The following is a 20,571-nucleotide window of genomic DNA, read 5'->3' on the forward strand; positions in this document are numbered from 1 at the left end:
GATTCGGTATGATGCAAACCGCTCACTGAACATGGACTCCCTTGGGTCACGTCAACCCTGTCTTGATCCTCATCCCATCCAGAGGCGAGGTAATTTGGAATGAGGACAAGGTGAGACTGCAGCGTGGTCTCGCCTCATTGTATGATACGCCTCCTGCTTTTCGCATTTCGTTTCAATCACGGCATTGTTGCTCTCTACCACCAGAGGCATGCACACGACACGGCATATCTGCCACACACTTGGGCATTTTACTTGCGCCCGCACTCGTTTTCACGAAGTACATCACTTTCATTCTTTTCACTGTGCGCCTATACCGTTCTTATCTTACGAACAAAGTATTGTCTAGTGGGTGGGATCCAGCTCAATACTGGATCCTTGAGGTGGAAAAAAGGAGGTAGATGCACGGCATTTGCTACACGACATGAAGAGCACTTGTCGCAGATGGAGAGAGACACTACTACACACTTTTTCCGTCCTATGCTTGGAGTAAAGACCTGTCCCGGGGTAGTGGGCAGAGTCATGGATTTTTCATTTGGTCTCGATTTCCGGTTTTTTTTGACGTTTTTTTTTCTCACCCGTTTTATTTGGCTTGCCATTTCGGCAGATTTCCTTACATTGTACAGTCCTCTCGTTGTTTCGTATTCAGGACTGATGAAATTACGGTGATGAAAGAAAAGAGCCAAAGCTCAAGACGCTCGGCCCCGGGCTACTACTACTGAGCGGATGGGGTTTATGGGGAGGAGGATAATATTAGATACACCCTGTCAGTGGTAAAAGCTGGCAGGCATCAATTGATAATCTTCTTCACCTTGAACTGTTTATTGTTTCATGTGGACTGTGACATGACAGCGTTGAAAAAAAGTGCTGCTTGCTTGCGTAATTGAGGTGAAACTAGATCAGCGTGTGTTAGTGGAGGGTATGGGGATGGGATATGTTTGAGGTTGCTCGAGACGGTGATACGTCCGAACAGCGTCTGTACAAGGTGTCATGAAGATGATTTCGCAGCAAAAGCCCGAATTGTAATGGTACTGCTGAGTGATGCTTATGTGTTGTGGTGAGTTGGGTGGGTGGGTGTATGTGTCTTGGCTGTGCAGCGTTGCAATGCGTTTTTCGAGTCTCTGTTTCACAATGACGACGGCTGTGTATCAAAGCGCATAGACCAATATGACTTGCATGATATTGGGGTTGATATTGACGAGTTGTGAGTACGTACAGTGTGTCTTGTGGCTGAGGTATGAAAGGAGACGTAAAGAGGTGTGTTTGTTTGTAGTTGAACAACCGACGAATGGAGGTCATGCCTATTCTGGACTATAACATGATATATCTGATACGTCGAAACATTACAAATTCTCGGTGGTTAGAACCGTTCGGGTGAGTGTCAGCCGAAACTTCGGTGTCTCTCCCCCGTATCCGATCCGCGGTTCGGCCCCGGTGGATGAAGAAATTGTGGATGTCACGCGGAGAGGGGCGCATCGGGGATCATGGGAGGGGAAGGGAAGGGAAGGGAAGGGATGGATCCATAGCGAATGGGACTGCGGAGTCCCGGCCGAATGTAACTGTAAGGTTGTTAGATGTTCTTAGGGAGGGTGTTTTCCCATTTAGCCGCTGTCACGTCGTTTGTTTTTGTTTTGGGGGTTAATTAAATTTGGCCCCACGCTTATGATCTGGACGAAGGTATCGTGAGGGGAGCATGTTTCCTAGGAGTGGAGATGACCTCGGGTATTTCAAGTATTCATTATCTCTTGCACTCACTCAACACTGACAGAGGAGACAGACAGTTCTTGTTTCCTCTGCTTGATTGGCAATGACTAGCTCGGACCTATTAAAGCTCGAGGGATCCGCAATTGCTAAACCGACGGTTGGTATTCGACAAAGCTCAAAGGTCACTAACTAATGTGCGGGGTTGCTGGCCTCTCTAGCAGGCGGGAAGTGGATATGTCATGATCATACCAAGTCAAGAGGGGTTAAAGAAAGAAGAATCAAGAGAAGGGGAAACTCTTGATGAGAAACGCGGAGCGAATGCCGAGCTGTTCGGTCCGGCAAAGGAAGGATAAGTGAGGCAAGCCAAGATTTTGAGTGAGAATAGCCTTTTCTAACACGAGGTAAACGAGTTTGACGCAATTTCACGAGGCTTCTCTTATCTATCATGTGTTGTCAATGAGCGAGAAGCGACATTGGCTTGGGGAGTACAAAATGTCACAACTGCACCAGCCGTTATCATCACTTCCTTTCTCCCTTGTTATAGTCTCACTTCCATCTCTTCTCTCTTCGTGACTTGTAATATCGTAAACCTCAACTGATCAACAGAGGAGCCAACGCCACTCACTTACTCTACTCCGCACACTACACCACCTCAAGTCACAGGGCTACGAAGCTACAGGCTACAGGACATTCCGCTTACATTGAAAAAAGTCACTAAAATCGAACTACTCCGCTCTTCGGCAGACGCATTGCAACTCGCACCACAATTCTTGTCTAATCCGACGCTTGTCTTTGGTCAATTTCTCTTCGTCTTGGGTTCTCTGTCACCCTCACCCAAGACCAAAGTCTAAAGACCTTGCTGTCCGGAATCAATTCCTTTATATAAGGTCAGTCACTGCCCGTGGGGTTACGCCTTGGCATCCTCTTCACTGTAACATAAACCAGCTCATCCTTTCTTCCTCTTTCTCACTCCGACATCGCTATTTATCCTTTACCTTAAACTAATCCAAGTCATCAGGAGATAGCTTCTTTCACCTTGACTTAACTCTGGTGTTTCTCAGCCATTGAATCACTAGAAGCCGCTGAACTCCACCGACAGACTACAGACTGAGATCAGCTCTCACAACTCATCATCATGGCGGACCAAGTCCAACACGACCCTAAACAAGATCCAGACTACATCCCCTTTCCTTGCCTTCCTCCCGGTGGTGCTCTAAACCGTTGGTCAACAAAGATCACTCGCGAGCATGACTATCCCGGAGCTCAGGTATGCTTCCCCTACCTCTACCATATCCCAGCAACTCACTGACATTACCAGGCTATGCTCTACGGAGCTGGTGTCCCTAACAAGGACAAGATGAAGAATGCCCCTCAAATCGGTGTTGCTACTGTGTGGTGGCAAGGAAACCCTTGCAAGTGAGTTTTGAACCGAAAGCCTCTCTCAAGACTGAACACTAATGATTTGTAGTACTCATCGTAAGTGAGACAACCTCGCGCTGGTAAATCTATACTCACAAAGTTGCAGTCCTCGATCTTGGCCAAATCGTCAAGAATTCTATTGAGAAGGAGGGCATGATCGGGTGGCAGTTCAACACCGTTGGTGTCTCTGACGCCATCACTATGGGAGGCGAAGGTCAGTGAAACTCACTCACAAAATTCACAAATAACTCACACCTCTCAGGCATGCGTTTCTCTCTTCAAACTCGAGAAATTATCGCTGATTCAATCGAGTCTGTAACTTGCGCCCAGCACCATGATGCCAACATCTCTATTCCTGGCTGTGACAAGAACATGCCCGGCACTGTAATGGCCGCCGCTCGTCACAACCGCCCCTTTATCATGATCTACGGCGGTACCATCCGCAAGGGTCACTCTAAGCTCCTCGAGCAGCCCATCAACATCAGCACATGCTACGAAGCTTCTGGCGCTTTCACTTATGGCCGACTCCACGCAAAGACAAATCCTGGTGAGGCCGGCCGTGAGAGCTCTGATGTCATGGATGATATCGAGAAGCATGCTTGTCCCGGTGCCGGAGCCTGTGGTGGCATGTACACGGCTAACACTATGGCTACTGCCATCGAGGCTATGGGTCTTTCACTACCTGGCTCTTCATCATACCCTGCCGAGTCTCCTGAGAAGCGTCGTGAATGTGAGCGCGCTGCTCAGGTTATCCGAACTACTATGGAGAAGGATCTCCGTCCTCGCGATATCATGACCCGAGCTTCTTTCGAGAACGCTCTTGTTCTGACTATGATTCTGGGTGGTTCCACAAACGGTGTTCTTCACTTCCTCGCCATGGCCAACACAGCTGGTGTACCCCTGACCATCGACGATATCCAACGCGCCAGTGATAGAACACCTTTCCTCGCTGATCTGGCCCCCAGTGGAAAGTACTACATGGAGGATCTGTACAACGTTGGCGGAACACCTTCCGTTATCAAGATGCTCATCGCTCGTGGTCTTCTTGACGGCAGCATCATGACCGTCACCGGCAAGACTCTTGCCGAGAACGTGGAAGACTGGCCCAGCCTGGACCCTGGTCAGGATATCATCCGCTCTCTCGATAACCCTATTAAGGACTCCGGCCACATCCGCATTCTACGAGGAAACTTTGCTCCCGGCGGTGCCGTTGCCAAGATTACTGGAAAGGAGGGTCTGTCTTTCACAGGCAAGGCTCGTGTATACGACACTGAGAAGATGCTCAACGCTGCCCTGAACAAGGGTGAGATCAAGCAATCCGACGGCAACTTGGTCGTTATTGTTCGATATGAAGGTCCCAAGGGTGGTCCCGGTATGCCCGAACAACTGAAGGCCTCTGCAGCCATCATGGGTGCTGGTCTCTCGAATCTCGCCCTCGTCACGGACGGTCGATACAGCGGTGCCTCTCACGGCTTCATCGTCGGTCACGTTGTGCCCGAAGCTATGGTCGGAGGCCCTATCGCTCTGGTCAAGGACGGAGATGTAATTACTATCGATGCAGTTAGAAACCGCATTGATGTCGATATCACCGATGAGGAGATGGAGAAGCGAAGGAGTGAGTGGAAGGCCCCCGAGCCTAGAGTCAAGAGAGGTGTGCTGGCCAAGTATGCTAAGTTGGTCGGAGACGCTTCTCACGGTGCCGTGACAGATCAGTGGTAGATATCCAAGACTGACATGGACAGCAAAAAATAAAAATGGGAATATTTACGTTGCATTGAAACACAACACCATGATCTCGCATAATATTGAACAAGGATTAACACGACCATATAATTAAGAGCAGCGACTTGTATAAACTTGGCAAGTTTGATTTCTATTATGAATGAGGATTGGAAACTAAAATGAATGAAGGGTATCGAGCACATCCACACGCTTCTGTGTCTCCCGCTAACGCTCCTCTTTCAACCCATGCATAACCACCTTCTTGCTCTTGTCTTGATACACAAATACATGTTGCACGCATAAATATACTTTGAAAACACACGACCGCTTCTCTCCTCTCCCGTAGTTATATCCAATCACCACTCAACGTCTCCCCATATAATCTCGGCGCTTTCATCGACAGGCTAGTCGTACGCTGTAGCAAATGACCCTTGATGACTATCTGGCGGACTCTAGTCACCCAGGGGCATGCCCTCAAGCTCATCTAGCAATCGTCGCCAGTTGTCTGCGAGCATCTCGGCGTACTTGACTCGCTCGCCGGCCCAGTCCTGGTTCCATCGGCTGACCTGGTATTGAGTTGATTGGAAGGTGACAAGTTCGTCGCGGATACACTCCTTGACGAAGATGGAGCGATTGTGTTGCTGGACAATAGACTCCTTATCCTGATCCTTTGTTAGCGCTTCCTCTTCTAATAGTTCAGAGAGAGACTTACCTTGATGATGTTCTCTGCTATGCGGTCGATCTCACCAGCCTTAACCACGCCTTCTGGCTTAGATCTCAAGTTGGCAAGCTTGTTCTCATTTGTCTGAATCCTCCGCTCCAGATAAGGAATGTTATCTTTATCCAATCGCTCTCTTCGCTCAAACATCTCACGCACGCTGACAAGAGCATCTCGTTGGCGCTTGAGGTCCTCAAGAACTCCCTCGTCCCATCCACGGCTCTCATCCTCCATCAAAGCCTGGCAAGTTCTGAGGTGTTTGCTCATGGCAACAAGTCCATCATTAAGAAGAGGAACCTCGTTGGTGTCAGTTGCGTAAGTATCCTCCGATGTTTCTGTCAAAGAAGCCAAAGAAAGGGCAATCCGAGCGTGGTCAGCAGCCACGCCCTCGGTTCGCTTGACGAGACGATCCATGATGTTGCAGACGTTAATGTAAAGCTCAGCAGACCGCTTGACGCCATTGCGTGTTCGGTTGAAGAGATCCTCGAGTTCAGCTGGCAAAGAATCCTCCAAACCAGGTGGTAGTGCTCTATCAGTAAACTCATCCTGAACAGAAATGGTAGCTTGCTTGCGCCACACAGATAGTTCCTGATGCTGATATTAGCTTCAGCAGTTGATTTACACTTGGTGGCAGAATTGACTTACTGTAGGAACGGTCAAGAACATGACGACAAGTTGTTCCTGACTCAGAATCGGGTGCCTGATAAGGGCATTCAAGAACCGTGACAGACCCCTCCTTCGCTTCTCGATAAAAGCCCCATCGTTGGACAGATGGCTGCCATTTACACCTACACGCTTAGGTGGAAGTAGCGGTAGAATACGGAATGGATATCTCTTGTGTAGACAATCCAATAGCCAGACAAAGTCGCTGTATCTGCGAATAACCTTGCTACCGCGCCTTATGCTCGAGATTTCATAATTATGGTGCTGGAACATGAAAACACCTTCCTTTTCCGGCATAAGCACAACAACGACATTCTCCTCGGCGCCGCGGCTGGCTCTACCACTACTCGTATGGTGTTGAAGAGCTGGAGGTTGTGCAGTTGGTGTCATATCGGGAGCTCCACCAAAGGGATTCTGGACAGGCCCAGAGGGAGATTCCCCAAAGCCTACAACAGGGTTGTTCCCATCAAAGTATCCCCATCCACCAGGCGTTGTCACCGAGTTGCTGCTATGCTGTCTCCGGCTGTTTGGAGACGTAGTGGCTTGAGGGGATGCAATATTAGGCAGAGGAGGAGCGTCGATTACTGTTGTCGGGGGTGTTTGGCCAAAGCCGGCATGGCCATTTGTGCTGTTTCGCTGGGTGCCGTTGGACTTGGAGGGACCATGATCATGGGTTTTGTGCATATCAGGACTCCCCCATGGATCATCCTCTGGGTCATCCATGGCTGGTCGAAATTGCTTAGGCTGTTGTTGCGCGGGAGGAGTTTGTTGTTGTTGAGGAGGAATATCTTTTGGAGGTGTCTGAGGCGGCTTCGCGGAGAGTTCAGCGACTGGAGGTAGGATGGGCTCTGCAGTGAGACCCGCGAGCTTGGGTTGCGGAAGGCCTGTGATGGAAATGAGTTATTAGCTGGACCTGAGTAGTGTCCCCACCAACCGCCGGGGGGCATATGCCAGCACTGATATGACATCCATGGCATTGCATTGACCAGTTGATAGGGCAGCTTGTAAGTCTTGGCAAGCAAGCGATTTACATGAGGGGAAAATAATCATGCGAAATTCGAATCGAAGAGATATGTTTACTTACGTTTTCGGCGCTCGTCAACACCATCCAGGCTTATGACTTCGCCCTCTTGTGCAAGGCCTACCAGAGCCAGCAGCACATTGAACTCGTTTCGACCTAGCAGTACATCCCCGCCTCCGGGAGCAACCAAGGACATAATGCGAGCTTGGGCATCAGCACCAAGTCTGGCAGTAGCAAAGAGCTTTGCGACACCACCAGAAGTGACCTGACCTCCGCTACCATCTTCGCGCACTACTGTATCGAAGGTCTCGATATATTCATCGGGCACGTCGTTACCGGGGAGGAGGTTGCGAATAAGATCGGCTCTGCTCTGCTGCTTGCGCGGCGTGGGCATGTCCCAAGGTGAATCATGGGAGTCGTTATCGTCAGCGAAGAGACTGTTGGATGGCTTTGGAGTTCCAGAACCAGAGTCATCGTCGAAGAGTCCAGCACCGCCGCGACGAGCTGGACCAGTAGACGAGCCCAGACCTGGGCTGTCCTCCGTCGGCGATGAACCAAAAAGTGACATTGTGACTTTCAGGCGAGCAGTGAATGTAAGATTATCTTGCGGCGCGTATCAATCTCGTCGATGTCGATCAGCCGAGTCGCGATTACTCGTGGAGAGCGTAGATCGGTCGTCTAGATAGCGATTCGTAATCGAAGCCGCGAAGAGGACGATATACAGCGCAATCGAGTTGGGTGCGCGATACCGAGCCTGCGATGGAACAAAGCTGCAGCTACAGGAGTTGAAGCGAAGCCAATAAGCAATACAGAAGCTCTAGCGACGAAATACACGCGAATTGAGAGGCAACTGGGAGGTTGGTGAAGTCATTCCAAGTGGAGAAGACCTGGGTCTGCGACATCAACTTAAACCGGACGGAGCTGTTGTGGAGAGTCATGGGTACGTACCCCCTGACGCATGCAACGGTTAAAATGGATGTTCCTGGAGACGCCACAGCCCGTCGAGACTGTGGCTGATCACCAGAGGTTACGGAAACAAGTTCGTGAGTTCAATTGTTTGTACATTGCTTGTTATCACATCCAAGTGTCTATACTCGGTCATTATAATACAATTCTTCATATGCCCTTCCCAACTCTTAGAACAGAGTCTCCTCAGTGGCTGCCTTCTCCTTCTTAACCTCGCTCTTGATCTTGTGCACACCAGGCACCCTGAAGTACAAACTGGGCGACTCTCCTGGAGCAAGCTGGTGGCTCAAGTATCCTCGGTGTGCGGGATCACGATAGTACTCAATGTCCTCACGGCTGGTAGGGTCGGGTAATCGGTACCGGAAGGGTGAATCGCGGGCTGCGGCCAGCACAGTATCGACGTGCTCCAATCCTTGAGGGAGAGGCTTATCTGTGTTGACGGACTGGCCTCGTAGGAGTCGTTTTATGGCCAGCTTGGTATAGTATCGGGTGAGGACCTTGCCTCCAGCACCTTCAATAGCGGCAATAGCTCCAGCAGAAACACGGGAGACCATTACATCGATGGGCTGCTTAAGCATATCCGCACCTCGGGAGAGGACCTTGACACCATCCTTGACAGTTCCAACAATGCCACACTCGATCAATTCCTTTGGTGTAATCTGCTTGGTGGGGTCGATTCGTCCTTGGTCGATCCAAACCTGGATCTGGTCGAGGTTGACTTCCGACATCTGAGGAGCTCGGCTGCAAATTTGTTAGTCAATTGAACTCTTGTAACTCCTGACTCTTCAAATTCTTGTCGGAATATTTGTAGGCGCCTCACAAGTTGCTGAAACCCTTTCGGCCATGCTTGACGATCAAAGGTGTCTGACCACCCTGGAACCACGGCTTGACCTTTCCATGCTGCTTCTGACCCTTGTGACCACGACCAGATGTCTTTCCGTGTCCGGACGAGGGACCACGACCAACTCGCTTCTTCTGGTGAACGGCGCCAGCGTTGTTGGCGAGACTGCTGAGGATAGACGCATTTCGGGTCTGGAGGGAGAGGCCGGAGAGGTAGGCGGTCAGCGACGACACGGGAGCATTGGCAGTCGTCCTGCAGCACAGCGGCGTGCTGAAGGGTGAAATTCGAGGAGGCATCGTCGTGGAGAGGGCGCCGTGGCCGTGAGTCTGGAATTGATGCTGGCGATCTCGAAGTCGACGGTAACCAATTTTTTGAATGGCTTAGCGCAAGAATGTCAAGCTGGGGCAGTGGATGCCTCAGGCTGCAACTCATGGAAACTCATCGACGACAGGCTCAGAGCCAACGTTTTTGAAATTGAGATTGAAAATGATTATTGTACTATTAGAAGACTTCATAAAGTCTTTGTATCTTCACTGGCCGTACCAAAGGTCCGGCCTTCCGGAAAGAGGGAGCCGTTGAACCTCCCTCAAAGATATCACTTACACACATTACTCCAATACATCAACCACAGAGCCCAAATCTTTCACCTGAACATCTTAATCCCATATAGCATTCATTATGAAACATTCATGAACCGAGAACACGATAATCAGTTGCAGAGAGTCCTTCCTCCCAGGCTTTGCGTATCCCCAGCCGTGCTTGCGAGTCTTTCTCTTGCCTTAGCAGCGCGCTGAGCTCTTTTGATTCTCTTTCTGCGTCTATAAATAGCCAAGCAGCACCCAAATGAGAAATAATGCAATAAGAGGCATACCAATCACAAGAAATAAAAACATTGGATCGGATGCAAGATTCGCTGGGTCATCATCAGTAGCCCGGTGGTGCTTGAACATCATGGTGCCCATTTGAACGATCGATATAGCTGTGTTCAAGGCTGGCCAGATAAACTTTGTAGAGACAGCGATTAAACAAGTATTGTATAAGCCTTTTGGCTGGCTTCCGTTGTCTCAGCTCAAGACGCCCAGTTTCGTTGTGAATGACCCGTACGTTGAGATGCTTGACTGATGGAAGTCTAGCACAACTATCACCTCGAAGGAGATTCTGTCTCTTAGTTTTGTACTCAAATAATGACTATAGTAAAGATTAGATATTCCGGTTGACATTGTGGGTGTCAGCGGATGCGTACTTACTCAACAAAATACTCATGGAGCTGTTTGGTTGCGGAAATCGTGCAGGTGAGACGATATGCAAAATAGACCAAACAATGAGGGGAACACTGATATATACCATCAGGTATTAAACTGTAAGTTTAAGTGAATTGAACATCTCTGTACTTTCATCATCCTTGTATTCAAGCATAGCCCAAGGCACACTCTTAACTGCATGAATCTATAAGTCAACAACAACAACAACAACAGCAGGGGTATCAAACATATACAACCAACACTCAATAGAGGATTGACTGAAGATAGAAGCGCAAGGGTTGTAAAGCTGATGAATTATGCTTAAATAAGATACAAGGCACGGCCTGGGGCTTCGCCTTGACTCAGCCCATCTCCATGCATTTGAGAGATGTAACCTGCTCGAGTGCGTGTCTGGGCATAACAGAACGACTCTTAAGCCTCTGGATACAGGAGCTACCCCAGGTCTTGTATGACCCTTTTGAACATCCGGAAGTTATTGTTTACTCAAACCAACTTTGCCGCCCCATGACTCGAGATGGACCTTAGATCATGAGCCTCTGATGACATATGCTCGGGACATATAAACGGCCTTGAATGTATAGATTATATACATACAAACGACTTTGCAATGTATCAATGAATGAACTAACTCAGTATACCAACTCCAAGCTCTTCGAGAGCAAATACCCAACACCATATAAGCGCAAGAAACCAATCTATCCCAACTCACAATTCTACAACTCTCTCATCATCAAAACCCTTTGTGTTCTCCAACGTCGGGCCCTTATACCCCAAAACATACCCCCTCTGATTCGCAACAATCTTCACACCACCCTTCTTAAACTCCGTCGTATAATGCGTATGACCAAACATCCAAACCTGCACTCCACGCATAAACTCCCTCGCCTGGATAACATCCGTCGAAAACGCCGTCTTGTACGGTGCATTCGCATGTTCTGGTCTCGAAGACCCTTTTACACAGGGTGCGTGGTGCGTTACCACTAAGACATTTCTCTGAGATTCTGCTGCAAGGTTGTTGAGCTCGGATATGGTCTCTGTGAGATAGGCGAGATCCCGGGCGTGACACTCGTTGTGTTTGGCGACGGTCCAGTCTTTAATAAGTTTGTAGTCTGATACTCGGAGGGCAATGGTCTCAGCTGCTGAAGAATGGATATTCGACCATAATGTTGCGCCGATAATTGTGAGTTTCGAATCCGGATCGTCCCAGCGATTTCGATCCAAAATCACAAGTTTTCCCTTCAGAGACTTTTCTTTCTCCAGCTCCCTCGCCTTTTCAATACCGTCCTCATAGCTCATCTCATAGAACTCATGGTTGCCAAGAACTAAGAAAACCTTCTCGAAGCGTTCTGTTTGGCGTGCGAGGAAAGGAAGAAACATGTCGTAGTCGACTAAACGGCCTATATCACCCCCAAGAATGAGAAAAGGTGCTTTGACAGGGAAGTCAAACGTTGCGTATTGTCGATTTAGCTCCAGATGAAGATCCGACATGATTTGTACTGCTCGGCCACATGGTTCTCGATGAGGAATCGCAGGGCCGAAGAGATATTCTGAGACACGATTTAAGGCATCCATTGTGACCGAAACTGATATGGTTTGTGTGACGAGAATAGAATAGAATAGAGAACAACCCGTGAATTGAATGATATTGGCGCAGACTTCTCTTTGTGGTTTCTAGGACTCTTATACATAGGACTTGGTCAACCCTCCATGAACTGGTGGGTCTAGAATTATAGCTGATTGCCTTGAGGGCAGTGCTCTCTAGACCGGGGCCTCCAACGCCACGTCCATTCAGCCCCTGGGAATCTGCCTACGCTACCGCGGAATCTACACACTTAAGGGATGGGTGCATGAGGCTCAAGGTTTGCAGTAGTAAGAACCATAAATTAAGGTCAGGGCGATCACTTATGCATAATACCACCAAAAGAGACATGCAACAAAACCACTTCTCTGTGGTTGTAGAATGAGCCGGTCCTCATCCTACATGTATCATTAATACCAACGGGTTCTCTGACATCTAGAGTAGAATGTAAATCCATCATCTCTTAGATCATCTTGACAAAGACCTCCCAAACCGTGTATGCAGCAGATTCCCCACGATGCGCGTGCCCTATCCCTTTAGTACAATGATAGACGAGTATCCCGGCTATGGCTAAAGCAAAGGCAGGATGCTCGGGACAAAAACAAAACGCCGCACCCTCTTTTATTTTCCCTGTCCCCGAATGTGTAATAATCCCTTTGACCTAGTCGAATGAAGTTGCTTATGCCCCCGAAGCGCCGTTGATGTTTGGTTGATAATCGCAGTGCTCGAATGCTGATGATGATCCGTTTGTTAGAGTCCATACTCAAGACAGCTCAAGTCTAAAGTGGCCTAGTACGGATGCTCCCAGCCGCCAGCAACGTCGACCCATTCTGCAAGACATGATCCCTCTTTGCCTTCAACGTCGACAACGTCTGTATCACATCTGCAGCGACAGCCAATGCCACCTTCTTGCACGTCGTCCCAATGCTCCCAGTAATCATCTTCCTCAAATCTCTTATACTCGGGGAATGTTGTCTTTTCTAGGTAGGGCTCACGTTCGAGCTGTTTGCCCGGCGCATTGGCAGGGCAATGCTGAATCGTTGTATGTCGGTAACCAAAGTCTCGGAAGTAATGGATATCCTGGGGCCCGAGGAGAGCGCCAGCGGCAAGGGAGTGAATAGGAGCATCGCCCCACTAAGCAATGTTAGCATCGTTACAAAAAGGGGGACTTTGGCTTGCATACTCGTTCCATCCAAAAGCCACCGCTTCTGTCCATCATTTCAAAGAAGTCCTGGTACTCCTTGCTGCGGAACCAGCTGAGCTTCGCAATTTCGAAATTGGACCAGAAGTGGCACATGTTGTAGGTCTCTCCCTCCATTGACTCAGGGTCGACAATGTTCTCCTTTTTACCCGTGAGGGTATCCCAGAAACTCTTCTCGGGATTTGGCGAGGTATCGCTGTCCTTAGAAGCGTCCTCGTCCTCGTCCTCTGGTGGCTCGACGAACATTTCCCACAAGCCCTTCGATGTGATGTTGTTAAGTCGCTTGTAGGCGGAGGCGTATCGAAAGATATTGGGGACAGTCTCTCGAAGTTCCTTGACGGCGATGGTGAAGCCGTATGTTTTGTTGTGTTCGATCATTTTCTGGAAAGGGTCGCTGCAACTAGTTAGTAATGCGACTGCGTCTTACTAGAGAAGAACGTACTATGTGATGTCGCAAAAGTAGCTGATCTCGGGCTCGACTCGCCAGTACCACTCATACTTGAGTAATAAGGGGTGGTTGAAGAAGAAGCTATTGCGCTGTTAGTCAAGCTGTCCTTGATCGCTAAGAGAACCTCGACCTACCCAGAGTAGAACCTGCACATTTTGTGGTAGCTCTCTAGGCCTCCGTACATGACGGCAGCGTCACCCTGCTTGGCAATACCCTCTGAAGCTACCTTGGGGTCAATCCAATCGGGGAACCCCCACATGTCTGGTCCAACCTTTCCAAACTCAACATCACCGGAGGTGTGGTTTCTAACAGCCTCCTTGAAGTTGTCGTCGAAATCACCATCGTTGAGGAACACATAGGGGTAATGATACCAGCGATTGAAATGTCTCTCGACTGATTTTATGGATTGCAAAACACCATCGATCTCCTTGTTTCGCGCTAATATCACAAATGCGGCGTTGGCTCGAGGTTGGCTGGTGTCAGGCTGGGCGCAGCCCTCGACGAACACCTTATCGTACTTTTCGCTGATTTTCCTGTTTGGGCTGTTAGCTATCTGACATGCCAAGCATGCTGATATCAGACTTACCGCATCTTGGGGGGAGCACCCCCTGGTATCAGAAACCTGCCGGGGGAACTGGGATGGCTGACGAAGAGAATAAAAATAAGGATTAAAACAAGCATTGGAAAAAAGACAACCACGCCCAGAGGTACGGAAATTGTAGAGTTCCCCTTTAATCGCAGGGGTCTTCGGAAAAAGGCCATGCGAGAATCGACCGACTTGTTATGTTTGGAATCCCTCTTCTCGTCGAGGGGAAGTTGTAGAGGAGGTTTGCTGGGAGCCACCTTGGTGGCCCTCCTGATCAAGTCCATGGCGAGGAAGATCCTACCACGGCGGTAGGTATTGTGATCGGTAGCAGTCGGAGTCTGGAGGACATGAAAAGCGCCGTATCGTGGCGCCTGCGACGGCCGTCGAAGACAAGATTGAAGTTGTAGATGTGCTCGTGGTCGAGGAATAGGAGGCCAGGGAGGGAGATCGGTATTGGTAGATGGGGCAATTAACTTGTACGGTAGCCGTAGGTAGTTCGGTCGATCTTCAAGGTGGGACCGGGAAGTTTAAAAAGGTGAAAAAAAAAAAAAAAAATTATGTCAAATGTGATCGCAGAAGAGAAGACGGTCGTGGTATCGTTGTCGTGGCTCGTGGATTTCGATGGTATCGTCGCACGTCGTCCATAGACGTAACATTGAAGGAGAAGCAGTCGTGGGATGGGATATTGGATCTCTAAAAGACAGACAGGGAGACGGTTTGAATTAAGTAATGAGCGGCAGGGACCACATTCCCTGATTCTAGTGCAATACAGTAGAAATTCCACCAAAGTCAAAGCCAAAGGCAGGCCCAGAGTTTGATCTAGCAAGCAAAAAACTACTGACGCGTCGACCTGGTAGAGACGGTCGGTGGGGCACAGACTCCTTGTTCTTGGCGGATGATAGCGAGAGATCACCAATGAATGAGGGAATCCATGTTATGAGTTACATTGCATGTTCTATGTACATGTACAACAAGGGCGGTAGAGACTGACTGACTCTTGTACTCAGACTAAGGGTCTTGGCCTTGAAAGGGATGCCCAAAAAAAGAATAAGAGAGAGGCAAATAAGGAGAAGACACAGACAGATAGAGCATGAGAGGGTGGGAAGTGGGAGCACGCAAAACATGACGGGGCCGTGAGCAGAGTCTGTAGCCACTGAAGATAATGACTGATGTAGGGGAGCAGGGAGGTACTGCAGGTGTAGCTTGAGCTGTACCAACTGCAGTTATTCATGCACATTCACCAAGATCCCGGGTCGTTACAGGGGGCACGGGCTCGTCCGTGAGCCAATAGCTTGCTCATCCTTTGAATCATGACAGCGTCGATCCAATCAAACACCAAACAAAAAGGACGGAACACTACCGGACACCGATATAAGGGCCCACGTTGAACCAGTACATGTACCTAAATGCGTTTGATGCAAAACTGACTGACCTGAAATGAAGAAAACGAAAACTCCCTGTAAGGAGAAAAATAATTAGATTAGGTTCGCACATCCAGATTGTCACTCACAGACTCATGTGGAGGCTTCTACGAACAAGCGAAAGCAAGCAAGAAATTCAATTCAGGTCGCTCCAAGACCCACGTGTAACTTAAGTTAGCGCTTGCATGCAGCTGCACTATTGCTCAGAAGAGTCTAGGCTGGGGTTGGATCTTGGATCTTGATTCCGCTTCATCAAGAACTGCCTGCGATCAACGAATCCTCCCGTCCGTCAAGAAGCCCGTCCCACTGACAAAGAGCCGCAACCCAATCGCTTACAGCTCAACCAACCATAACAAACAGAGCTGTATCTAGTCTGTTTCATGCATCACCAAACATGGCACCCAAAATCAACTCAAAAAACCTGTCTTACGACACCGAAGCAGCGGCACCGCCATTCCTCGCTGCTCTAAGGGCTCAAGCTGCTGGTGCTACAGGGCCTGATCCACTACTCGCTGCGCAACGGAGGTCAGCTAAGAAGCGCTCCAGCAGTGAGGAGGCAGAAGATGTCCCGCTTGTCGTAGATGAAGACGGAAACGTTGTGAGTCTTGAGGTCGACAAGGATGGAGTTGTCAAAGACACTGGAGATTACGACGTGGAACCTGCAGCAGAGAAAGAAACCGCCAAAGAGTCAGAGAGCAAAGCTGCTATTGGAGGAAGGAAACGAAAGGTTGGAAAAGTCATCGGTGAGGCTGCTGATGAGGCTAAGGATGAGGGCAAAGGAGAGGACAAGAAAAAGGAGAAGGATGATGCCGAAAAGGAGTCAGCAAAGAATCGCAAACCCAAAAAGAAGACCAAAAAGATTAAGCTGAGCTTTGACGAAGATGAAGGTTGAACGCCATGAGCGAGCTCAACGACACACGTTTCTCATCACTCAGAGCTACCATGAGCACCACAAGGATCACACTCATATATCCATCTACAGCCGGTATACGATGTTATCACACGACTTTGATATCCAGCATCGACCAGATGAGAGCCCAGACTCCCACAATCTCAGGACTGGAAGTCAGAAAATAGATGAGGGTGCGCCAGACGTACGGTCGAATACTCGTCGTCTTGCGAAAGGGCACATCTTATTGGCAGTATTGAGTTTCATAACCGCAAATGGATGTTTCACATCCGTATCACGAAATGACATCACAATCCAGCTATACCCAGACTATGGAAGCCTGGAAAGTCATTCCTGATGTATACAAGCTCAATTGGATCAAACTGCTATTGTCACAAACACAACAAGCCCAATATATAGTCAACATCAACTTCTGGAAGCTAACTTAGTAAATTGACACAGGGAATAAAGGCACCCTATTCTACACAAAACGGCTCCTCTCTCCAGGGGCACCATGCACATCCATCTAGTTTTCCCTTAATGCTACGACCCAGTCTCCTCAATACCTCTCAGCGTAATGTAATGCATTTATTTGTATCGGTACTCGGGCTTGATGTAATCGGCAAAGGTCTTGGGCTCCTCGAACTCGGGAGGATGGTGGTGGTGGTGATCGTCCTCAGGACCGACGTAGTCCATCTTGTAGACGCTGCCGCACTCGGGACATCGCTCGATGGGGCGCTCGCGGGTGATCTGGAGGTATAAATGTCAGCATTTCATTTCCGTCCGTCCGGGATTTCAAGGTAAGACTCACGCCGAGCCAGTGGACGTTGTGAGAGTCGGCGGGGAAACCAGTGCAGCCAGCGAACTGCTCCTCGCCGGCGGATCGGACCATGATGGGATCCTTCATCGTTCCGAGGCGGCTGGCGTCGAGAGGGCGCATGTCGAAGATGTCGACGCCCTCCATCTTACCGAGAATCTCGAGACGCTCGATACCGGTGGCCTGCTCGAGATCGGTAGGAACGGTTCCGGGGGCGGCACCAGGACCGAAGAGGTCCTCCTCAGTTCGGATCTCTGTACACGAAAGCTTGTCAGCGATTGTCGTAAATCACGTCACGATCCGTCGGCCGAGGTTACGGGGTGCCATTGAGGCAGTCGGCGGCGGCATTGTTGGGCAACATACCCTTCAGAGTCTTGTAGGAGCCAACCTTCTTCTCGGCGGTGCCAGCAAGAGCAGCGGCCTGCTCGTTGGGGGTCGCAGGACGGGCAGCATCTCCTGTAGTGGAAGCAAAAACACTAGTCAGCCATCATACTACGATCGCCATTGGCTGGCTGGAGGAGCAAAATGGAAATGCGTACGGCGGACGAAAGAGGTGGTGAAGGTGCGAGCGACAGCAGGTCGAGCGGCGGCGCGGCGAGCCGCAGTGAGGGCGGAGCGTTGCAGGAACATCTTGTTGATGGTTTGCGTCGGGCAATGGAGTCGAGCTTTGAGGATGACTCGGGATGGGCTGAGAGGTGTTGTCGAGGGATTTGTGAGGAATGGGCTGATTTGGGTCGAAGTTGGAAGATGGACCCATCTTCGCGAGCGAATTGGCCAATTGGAGTTGCTGTATTTATGACCACGTGATCTGCCAAAAGCTCCGGCTCTTGACGTTCACCCAATTGCTAAGGCGAGTTTCGGGACGTCATCAAAGGCTTCAAGAGCTTGCAAAATGTCACAATTGGCATTTGAGTGAGGAAGAATAGCTTCTAAATAACGGGCAATGCTGAGAGGATGTCATTGAAGCATCAATTTACATATATGCACTCTTTTGGGCCTTGCGCTCGCTCTGTCAGAATCTCAGCTACATTGCCTCCCAAGATCGTGTTGTTTGCCGAGGCTCACATTACTTATTACTTCCATGAGATTGATTAACAAATAGGTGCCGGCACTCTTTATTAAACTTATACTTGCTTTCAATCGGCATCTCTCATTACCAGTTGATGGTCGATTGGAATGCGATAAAAAGGACGAGTTTCACTTGTACCAAATGTCTCTGAACAGTTGATTTATTTGAGACCTCTACTTCTCTATCATGAGGGCACAGCACTTAGAACAAGTTGGATAATCGAGGCATATGTGTTTCTTTATGAGGCAGCAAGAAACCAGCCGAGATAGCCTGATAGCTGTGTCGTTGGGGCATTAAGTGAGCCTTCAGGTGTATTGATTACTTGATGAACGAAACACCTTTTAACTGCAATGACTCAATTGATAATGCACCGTATATTAATTAAAGCAAGAACCGATATGGACGCGGGCCTCTGTCAGTTAGAATAGTGTCGACAGTCGACTGCCTCTGATTATCAGAATATTTCAGGCCAGGGACTTACTGCCCATTCCTCTACACTCATATCTATCACGCTTTATGAAGCATCTACAAGCACTAAGAGGCATTGAAAAAAGTTTCAGGTCAAATCCAGATAGAGCGGGAAATCAGATGGCTTTTGATCTCAACCGTGGCCAAAGTTGCGTTTTGCAACGCAGAGATGCATGGCCTCTCAACTACCTCGGCAGAGATGTAAGATATAAGTTACATAGTATCGTTCGCAAGCTCAGCTATAACCTCGTTAGCTTCCCCCTGTACACCCTTCACGATATTCTCAGCATCCCGCACATTATGTATAAGCCCAACAGCCGCACCCGCATACGTCGCTAACCTCCCCTCTGGCCCCCATCCCTTATCCCCAGACTTCAACGCTTCATCATGCCTCTTCTTCAGTTCCTCAAATTCCACGCCTGCTTGATGATCGTGAAAGCTCTGGTTGATGATACCTCTTGGGCTATACTGCTCTGGCCAACCTATAGTGCCCCTGAGATGGTTGTAGAGCATGGTTCTGGTGGTGCACTGAGCTCCATCTTTAGCTCGGATAATCTCTTGTTGATAGCCTTTGCTGATACGAGTTTCGGTTGCTGCTAGGAAGCGCGTGCCCATTACGATGCCAGTTGCACCAAGTGAGAGGGCTGCTGCGACGCCTCGACCATCTGCGATGCCACCGGCCGCGAATAGAGACATGCCCGACTCACGGACATGGTCTGCGATTTCAGGAAAGAGTGTCATTATGCCCAGACCGTCAGTGGCTCGACCATGACCGCCCGCTTCTGCGCCTTGAACAATCAACGCATCTGGGCGATGCGCACTATTGGCAGCTTCAAGACTCTCTTGAACGGTGCCAATTTGTATCCAGACCTGTATCTCCGGATGGGCTTTTCGTATCTGAGATGTCCACTCATCAAGCTCTTCTTGTCCTCGGCGCGGTGCAAAGAGCCATGCGGCACAGGGCCTGTGCTCTTGCACAGCATTGACAGCAGACTTGAGATCGCCATTCCAGAGCTGAAAGCCAACACCAACAGGAAGGGTATCCTTGGATGGAAATGCGGACGGCAGAGTCTGTGGGGGTGAACTGCGTAGCAACTCCCTCACCCGGCCCGGTGTATAAATGCCCCCTCAATCTGCGTCTCCTGCACACAACCTGTCCTGGCCTTGTTATTGTTGTTTATATTGCGCATGAGTGCTGGGTGAAAACCTGACATGACGCGCATTGGTGCGCCGATGATGAAAGGTGAAATGGTCCATGGGAACTGGCTCAAGAAGCGAGCCTTACTGGCTTTGGCAATCGCGTGAGCCGTACTCATATCGGGATCTTATGCTCTTATTCTACTCAGTCGGTCAGCTTTGTTTTCGATCGATGGTTTGGTCTTACCCGCTGTTCAACGTGGAATTTTATCATTGAGATGCACTGAGTATTTGGAGATTGGAGAAAGAAAGCCACAATCATGTGAGTGCACAGGAAATGATAAATCAGTTGAAACCAAGAGCTTGAGAAGATGTGAACAATTAATCTGCGACTTACTGCATTTCGGTAAGAAGCCGAGATCATATGAATAGATCAACTTCGCATTACGAAAGAGTCCCCTTCACCAATCCGATGTACCCGACATACCCGGTCATAGAATTTTACAAGAACCTCACGGGATAATGACTAATGTTTGTCACTCTCTTTCAAGTTAGTAAGTGGAGGAGAGTCAATCTGTGTATTTTCATCGAGTCACCAGTTCCGGACTTTGGCGTGGGTTGTTCACTGACACAAGATCATACT

At 49.2% G+C, this 20,571-nt stretch overlaps 10 protein-coding genes across 15 annotated transcripts in view; 4 read left to right on the forward strand and 6 right to left on the reverse strand.

Moving 5' to 3' along the window:
• Positions 1–103, forward strand: part of FOXG_10327 (uncharacterized protein) — a gene marked incomplete at its 3' end in the record, with an annotated part of 1,799 nt that extends 1,696 nt beyond the window's left edge. Inside the window, exon 3 of the mRNA XM_018389626.1 lies at positions 83–103. Coding sequence (XP_018247940.1) covers positions 83–103 — 21 coding nt within the window. The remainder of the gene's footprint in view (positions 1–82) is intronic.
• Positions 104–1,611: 1,508 nt separating this feature from the next.
• On the forward strand, positions 1,612–4,965 carry FOXG_10328 (dihydroxy-acid dehydratase). 5 transcript variants are annotated; one of them, XM_018389628.1, is made up of 8 exons: positions 1,612–1,719; positions 1,775–1,858; positions 1,920–2,588; positions 2,720–2,968; positions 3,020–3,117; positions 3,170–3,177; positions 3,227–3,334; positions 3,383–4,965. In XM_018389628.1, the coding sequence occupies exons 4-8, from the start codon at positions 2,837–2,839 to the stop codon at positions 4,837–4,839; spliced, it is 1,803 nt and encodes a 600-aa protein (XP_018247942.1). In that variant the 5' UTR covers positions 1,612–1,719; positions 1,775–1,858; positions 1,920–2,588; positions 2,720–2,836; the 3' UTR covers positions 4,840–4,965. The 5 variants fall into 5 exon arrangements, with proteins under 5 accessions (XP_018247942.1, XP_018247941.1, XP_018247943.1 ...); XM_018389627.1 differs by having other exon boundaries at positions 1,612–1,858; positions 3,383–4,958; XM_018389629.1 differs by lacking the exons at positions 1,612–1,719; positions 1,775–1,858 and having other exon boundaries at positions 2,248–2,588; positions 2,727–2,968.
• On the reverse strand, positions 4,928–8,157 carry FOXG_20281 (sorting nexin mvp-1). Of its 2 annotated transcripts, none has more exons than XM_018400553.1 (4): positions 7,308–8,157; positions 6,206–7,107; positions 5,555–6,148; positions 4,928–5,504 (listed from the first exon to the last, which is right to left on the reverse strand). In XM_018400553.1, the coding sequence occupies exons 1-4, from the start codon at positions 7,810–7,812 to the stop codon at positions 5,295–5,297; spliced, it is 2,211 nt and encodes a 736-aa protein (XP_018247947.1). In that variant the 5' UTR covers positions 7,813–8,157; the 3' UTR covers positions 4,928–5,294. The 2 variants fall into 2 exon arrangements, with proteins under 2 accessions (XP_018247947.1, XP_018247946.1); XM_018400552.1 differs by having other exon boundaries at positions 4,968–5,504; positions 5,555–6,154; positions 7,308–8,101.
• Positions 8,158–8,271: 114 nt separating this feature from the next.
• Positions 8,272–9,522, reverse strand: FOXG_10331 (50S ribosomal protein L15). The gene is made up of 2 exons (XM_018389632.1): positions 9,031–9,522; positions 8,272–8,951 (listed from the first exon to the last, which is right to left on the reverse strand). Exons 1-2 carry the CDS (start codon positions 9,345–9,347, stop codon positions 8,381–8,383), a joined length of 888 nt encoding a protein of 295 aa, XP_018247948.1. The 5' UTR covers positions 9,348–9,522; the 3' UTR covers positions 8,272–8,380.
• Positions 9,523–10,809: 1,287 nt separating this feature from the next.
• FOXG_10332 (uncharacterized protein) lies at positions 10,810–12,010 on the reverse strand. Its single transcript, XM_018389633.1, has one exon. It carries the CDS (start codon positions 11,883–11,885, stop codon positions 11,019–11,021), a length of 867 nt encoding a protein of 288 aa, XP_018247949.1. The 5' UTR covers positions 11,886–12,010; the 3' UTR covers positions 10,810–11,018.
• A 124-nt stretch (positions 12,011–12,134) lies between these two features.
• On the reverse strand, positions 12,135–15,020 carry FOXG_10333 (mannosyltransferase). Its single transcript, XM_018389634.1, has 5 exons — positions 14,128–15,020; positions 13,676–14,074; positions 13,536–13,622; positions 13,076–13,487; positions 12,135–13,026 (listed from the first exon to the last, which is right to left on the reverse strand). The coding sequence occupies exons 1-5, from the start codon at positions 14,409–14,411 to the stop codon at positions 12,682–12,684; spliced, it is 1,527 nt and encodes a 508-aa protein (XP_018247950.1). The 5' UTR covers positions 14,412–15,020; the 3' UTR covers positions 12,135–12,681.
• Positions 15,021–15,616: 596 nt separating this feature from the next.
• FOXG_10334 (uncharacterized protein) lies at positions 15,617–17,009 on the forward strand. The gene has a single exon (XM_018389635.1). It carries the CDS (start codon positions 15,943–15,945, stop codon positions 16,438–16,440), a length of 498 nt encoding a protein of 165 aa, XP_018247951.1. The 5' UTR covers positions 15,617–15,942; the 3' UTR covers positions 16,441–17,009.
• On the reverse strand, positions 15,760–18,002 carry FOXG_10335 (cytochrome c oxidase subunit 5b). Its single transcript, XM_018389636.1, has 4 exons — positions 17,794–18,002; positions 17,618–17,710; positions 17,249–17,508; positions 15,760–17,187 (listed from the first exon to the last, which is right to left on the reverse strand). The coding sequence occupies exons 1-4, from the start codon at positions 17,882–17,884 to the stop codon at positions 17,026–17,028; spliced, it is 606 nt and encodes a 201-aa protein (XP_018247952.1). The 5' UTR covers positions 17,885–18,002; the 3' UTR covers positions 15,760–17,025.
• Positions 18,003–18,830: 828 nt separating this feature from the next.
• FOXG_10337 (uncharacterized protein) lies at positions 18,831–20,388 on the reverse strand. Its single transcript, XM_018389637.1, has 2 exons — positions 20,176–20,388; positions 18,831–20,129 (listed from the first exon to the last, which is right to left on the reverse strand). Exon 2 carries the CDS (start codon positions 19,530–19,532, stop codon positions 19,005–19,007), a length of 528 nt encoding a protein of 175 aa, XP_018247953.1. The 5' UTR covers positions 19,533–20,129; positions 20,176–20,388; the 3' UTR covers positions 18,831–19,004.
• FOXG_20282 (uncharacterized protein) lies at positions 19,560–19,874 on the forward strand (the record flags this gene model as incomplete). Its single annotated transcript, XM_018400554.1, has 1 exon — positions 19,560–19,874. One exon carries the CDS (start codon positions 19,560–19,562, stop codon positions 19,872–19,874), a length of 315 nt encoding a protein of 104 aa, XP_018247954.1.
• Positions 20,389–20,571: the final 183 nt, after the last annotated feature.

Source organism: Fusarium oxysporum, chromosome 7, assembly GCF_000149955.1.
Source record: "Fusarium oxysporum f. sp. lycopersici 4287 chromosome 7, whole genome shotgun sequence".
NCBI lineage: Eukaryota > Fungi > Ascomycota > Sordariomycetes > Hypocreales > Nectriaceae > Fusarium > Fusarium oxysporum.

Excerpts from the sequence above, each read along its gene's own strand:
- FOXG_10335 (XM_018389636.1), bottom strand. The coding sequence starts at position 17,884 with ATGTTCCTGCAACGCTCCGCCCTCACTGCGGCTCGCCGCGCCGCCGCT. Across the intron at positions 17,711-17,793 it reads CACCACCTCTTTCGTCCGCC|GAGATGCTGCCCGTCCTGCG; the intron begins GTACGCATTTCC and ends CTTCCACTACAG. Across the intron at positions 17,188-17,248 it reads ACAACGTCCACTGGCTCGGC|ATCACCCGCGAGCGCCCCAT; the intron begins GTGAGTCTTACC and ends TTATACCTCCAG.
- FOXG_10334 (XM_018389635.1), top strand. The coding sequence starts at position 15,943 with ATGGCACCCAAAATCAACTCAAAAAACCTGTCTTACGACACCGAAGCA.
- FOXG_10337 (XM_018389637.1), bottom strand. The coding sequence starts at position 19,532 with ATGACACTCTTTCCTGAAATCGCAGACCATGTCCGTGAGTCGGGCATG.
- FOXG_10332 (XM_018389633.1), bottom strand. The coding sequence starts at position 11,885 with ATGGATGCCTTAAATCGTGTCTCAGAATATCTCTTCGGCCCTGCGATT.
- FOXG_10328 (XM_018389628.1), top strand. The coding sequence starts at position 2,837 with ATGGCGGACCAAGTCCAACACGACCCTAAACAAGATCCAGACTACATC. Across the intron at positions 2,969-3,019 it reads ATGACTATCCCGGAGCTCAG|GCTATGCTCTACGGAGCTGG; the intron begins GTATGCTTCCCC and ends TGACATTACCAG. Across the intron at positions 3,335-3,382 it reads CATCACTATGGGAGGCGAAG|GCATGCGTTTCTCTCTTCAA; the intron begins GTCAGTGAAACT and ends CACACCTCTCAG.
- FOXG_10331 (XM_018389632.1), bottom strand. The coding sequence starts at position 9,347 with ATGCCTCCTCGAATTTCACCCTTCAGCACGCCGCTGTGCTGCAGGACG. Across the intron at positions 8,952-9,030 it reads CGAAAGGGTTTCAGCAACTT|CCGAGCTCCTCAGATGTCGG; the intron begins GTGAGGCGCCTA and ends ACAAATTTGCAG.
- FOXG_20281 (XM_018400552.1), bottom strand. The coding sequence starts at position 7,812 with ATGTCACTTTTTGGTTCATCGCCGACGGAGGACAGCCCAGGTCTGGGC. Across the intron at positions 6,155-6,205 it reads TGTTCTTGACCGTTCCTACA|CATCAGGAACTATCTGTGTG; the intron begins GTAAGTCAATTC and ends AGCTAATATCAG. Across the intron at positions 5,505-5,554 it reads TAGCAGAGAACATCATCAAG|GATAAGGAGTCTATTGTCCA; the intron begins GTAAGTCTCTCT and ends ACAAAGGATCAG.
- FOXG_10333 (XM_018389634.1), bottom strand. The coding sequence starts at position 14,411 with ATGGACTTGATCAGGAGGGCCACCAAGGTGGCTCCCAGCAAACCTCCT. Across the intron at positions 14,075-14,127 it reads GGTGCTCCCCCCAAGATGCG|GAAAATCAGCGAAAAGTACG; the intron begins GTAAGTCTGATA and ends CAGCCCAAACAG. Across the intron at positions 13,488-13,535 it reads TACTTTTGCGACATCACATA|CGACCCTTTCCAGAAAATGA; the intron begins GTACGTTCTTCT and ends AACTAGTTGCAG.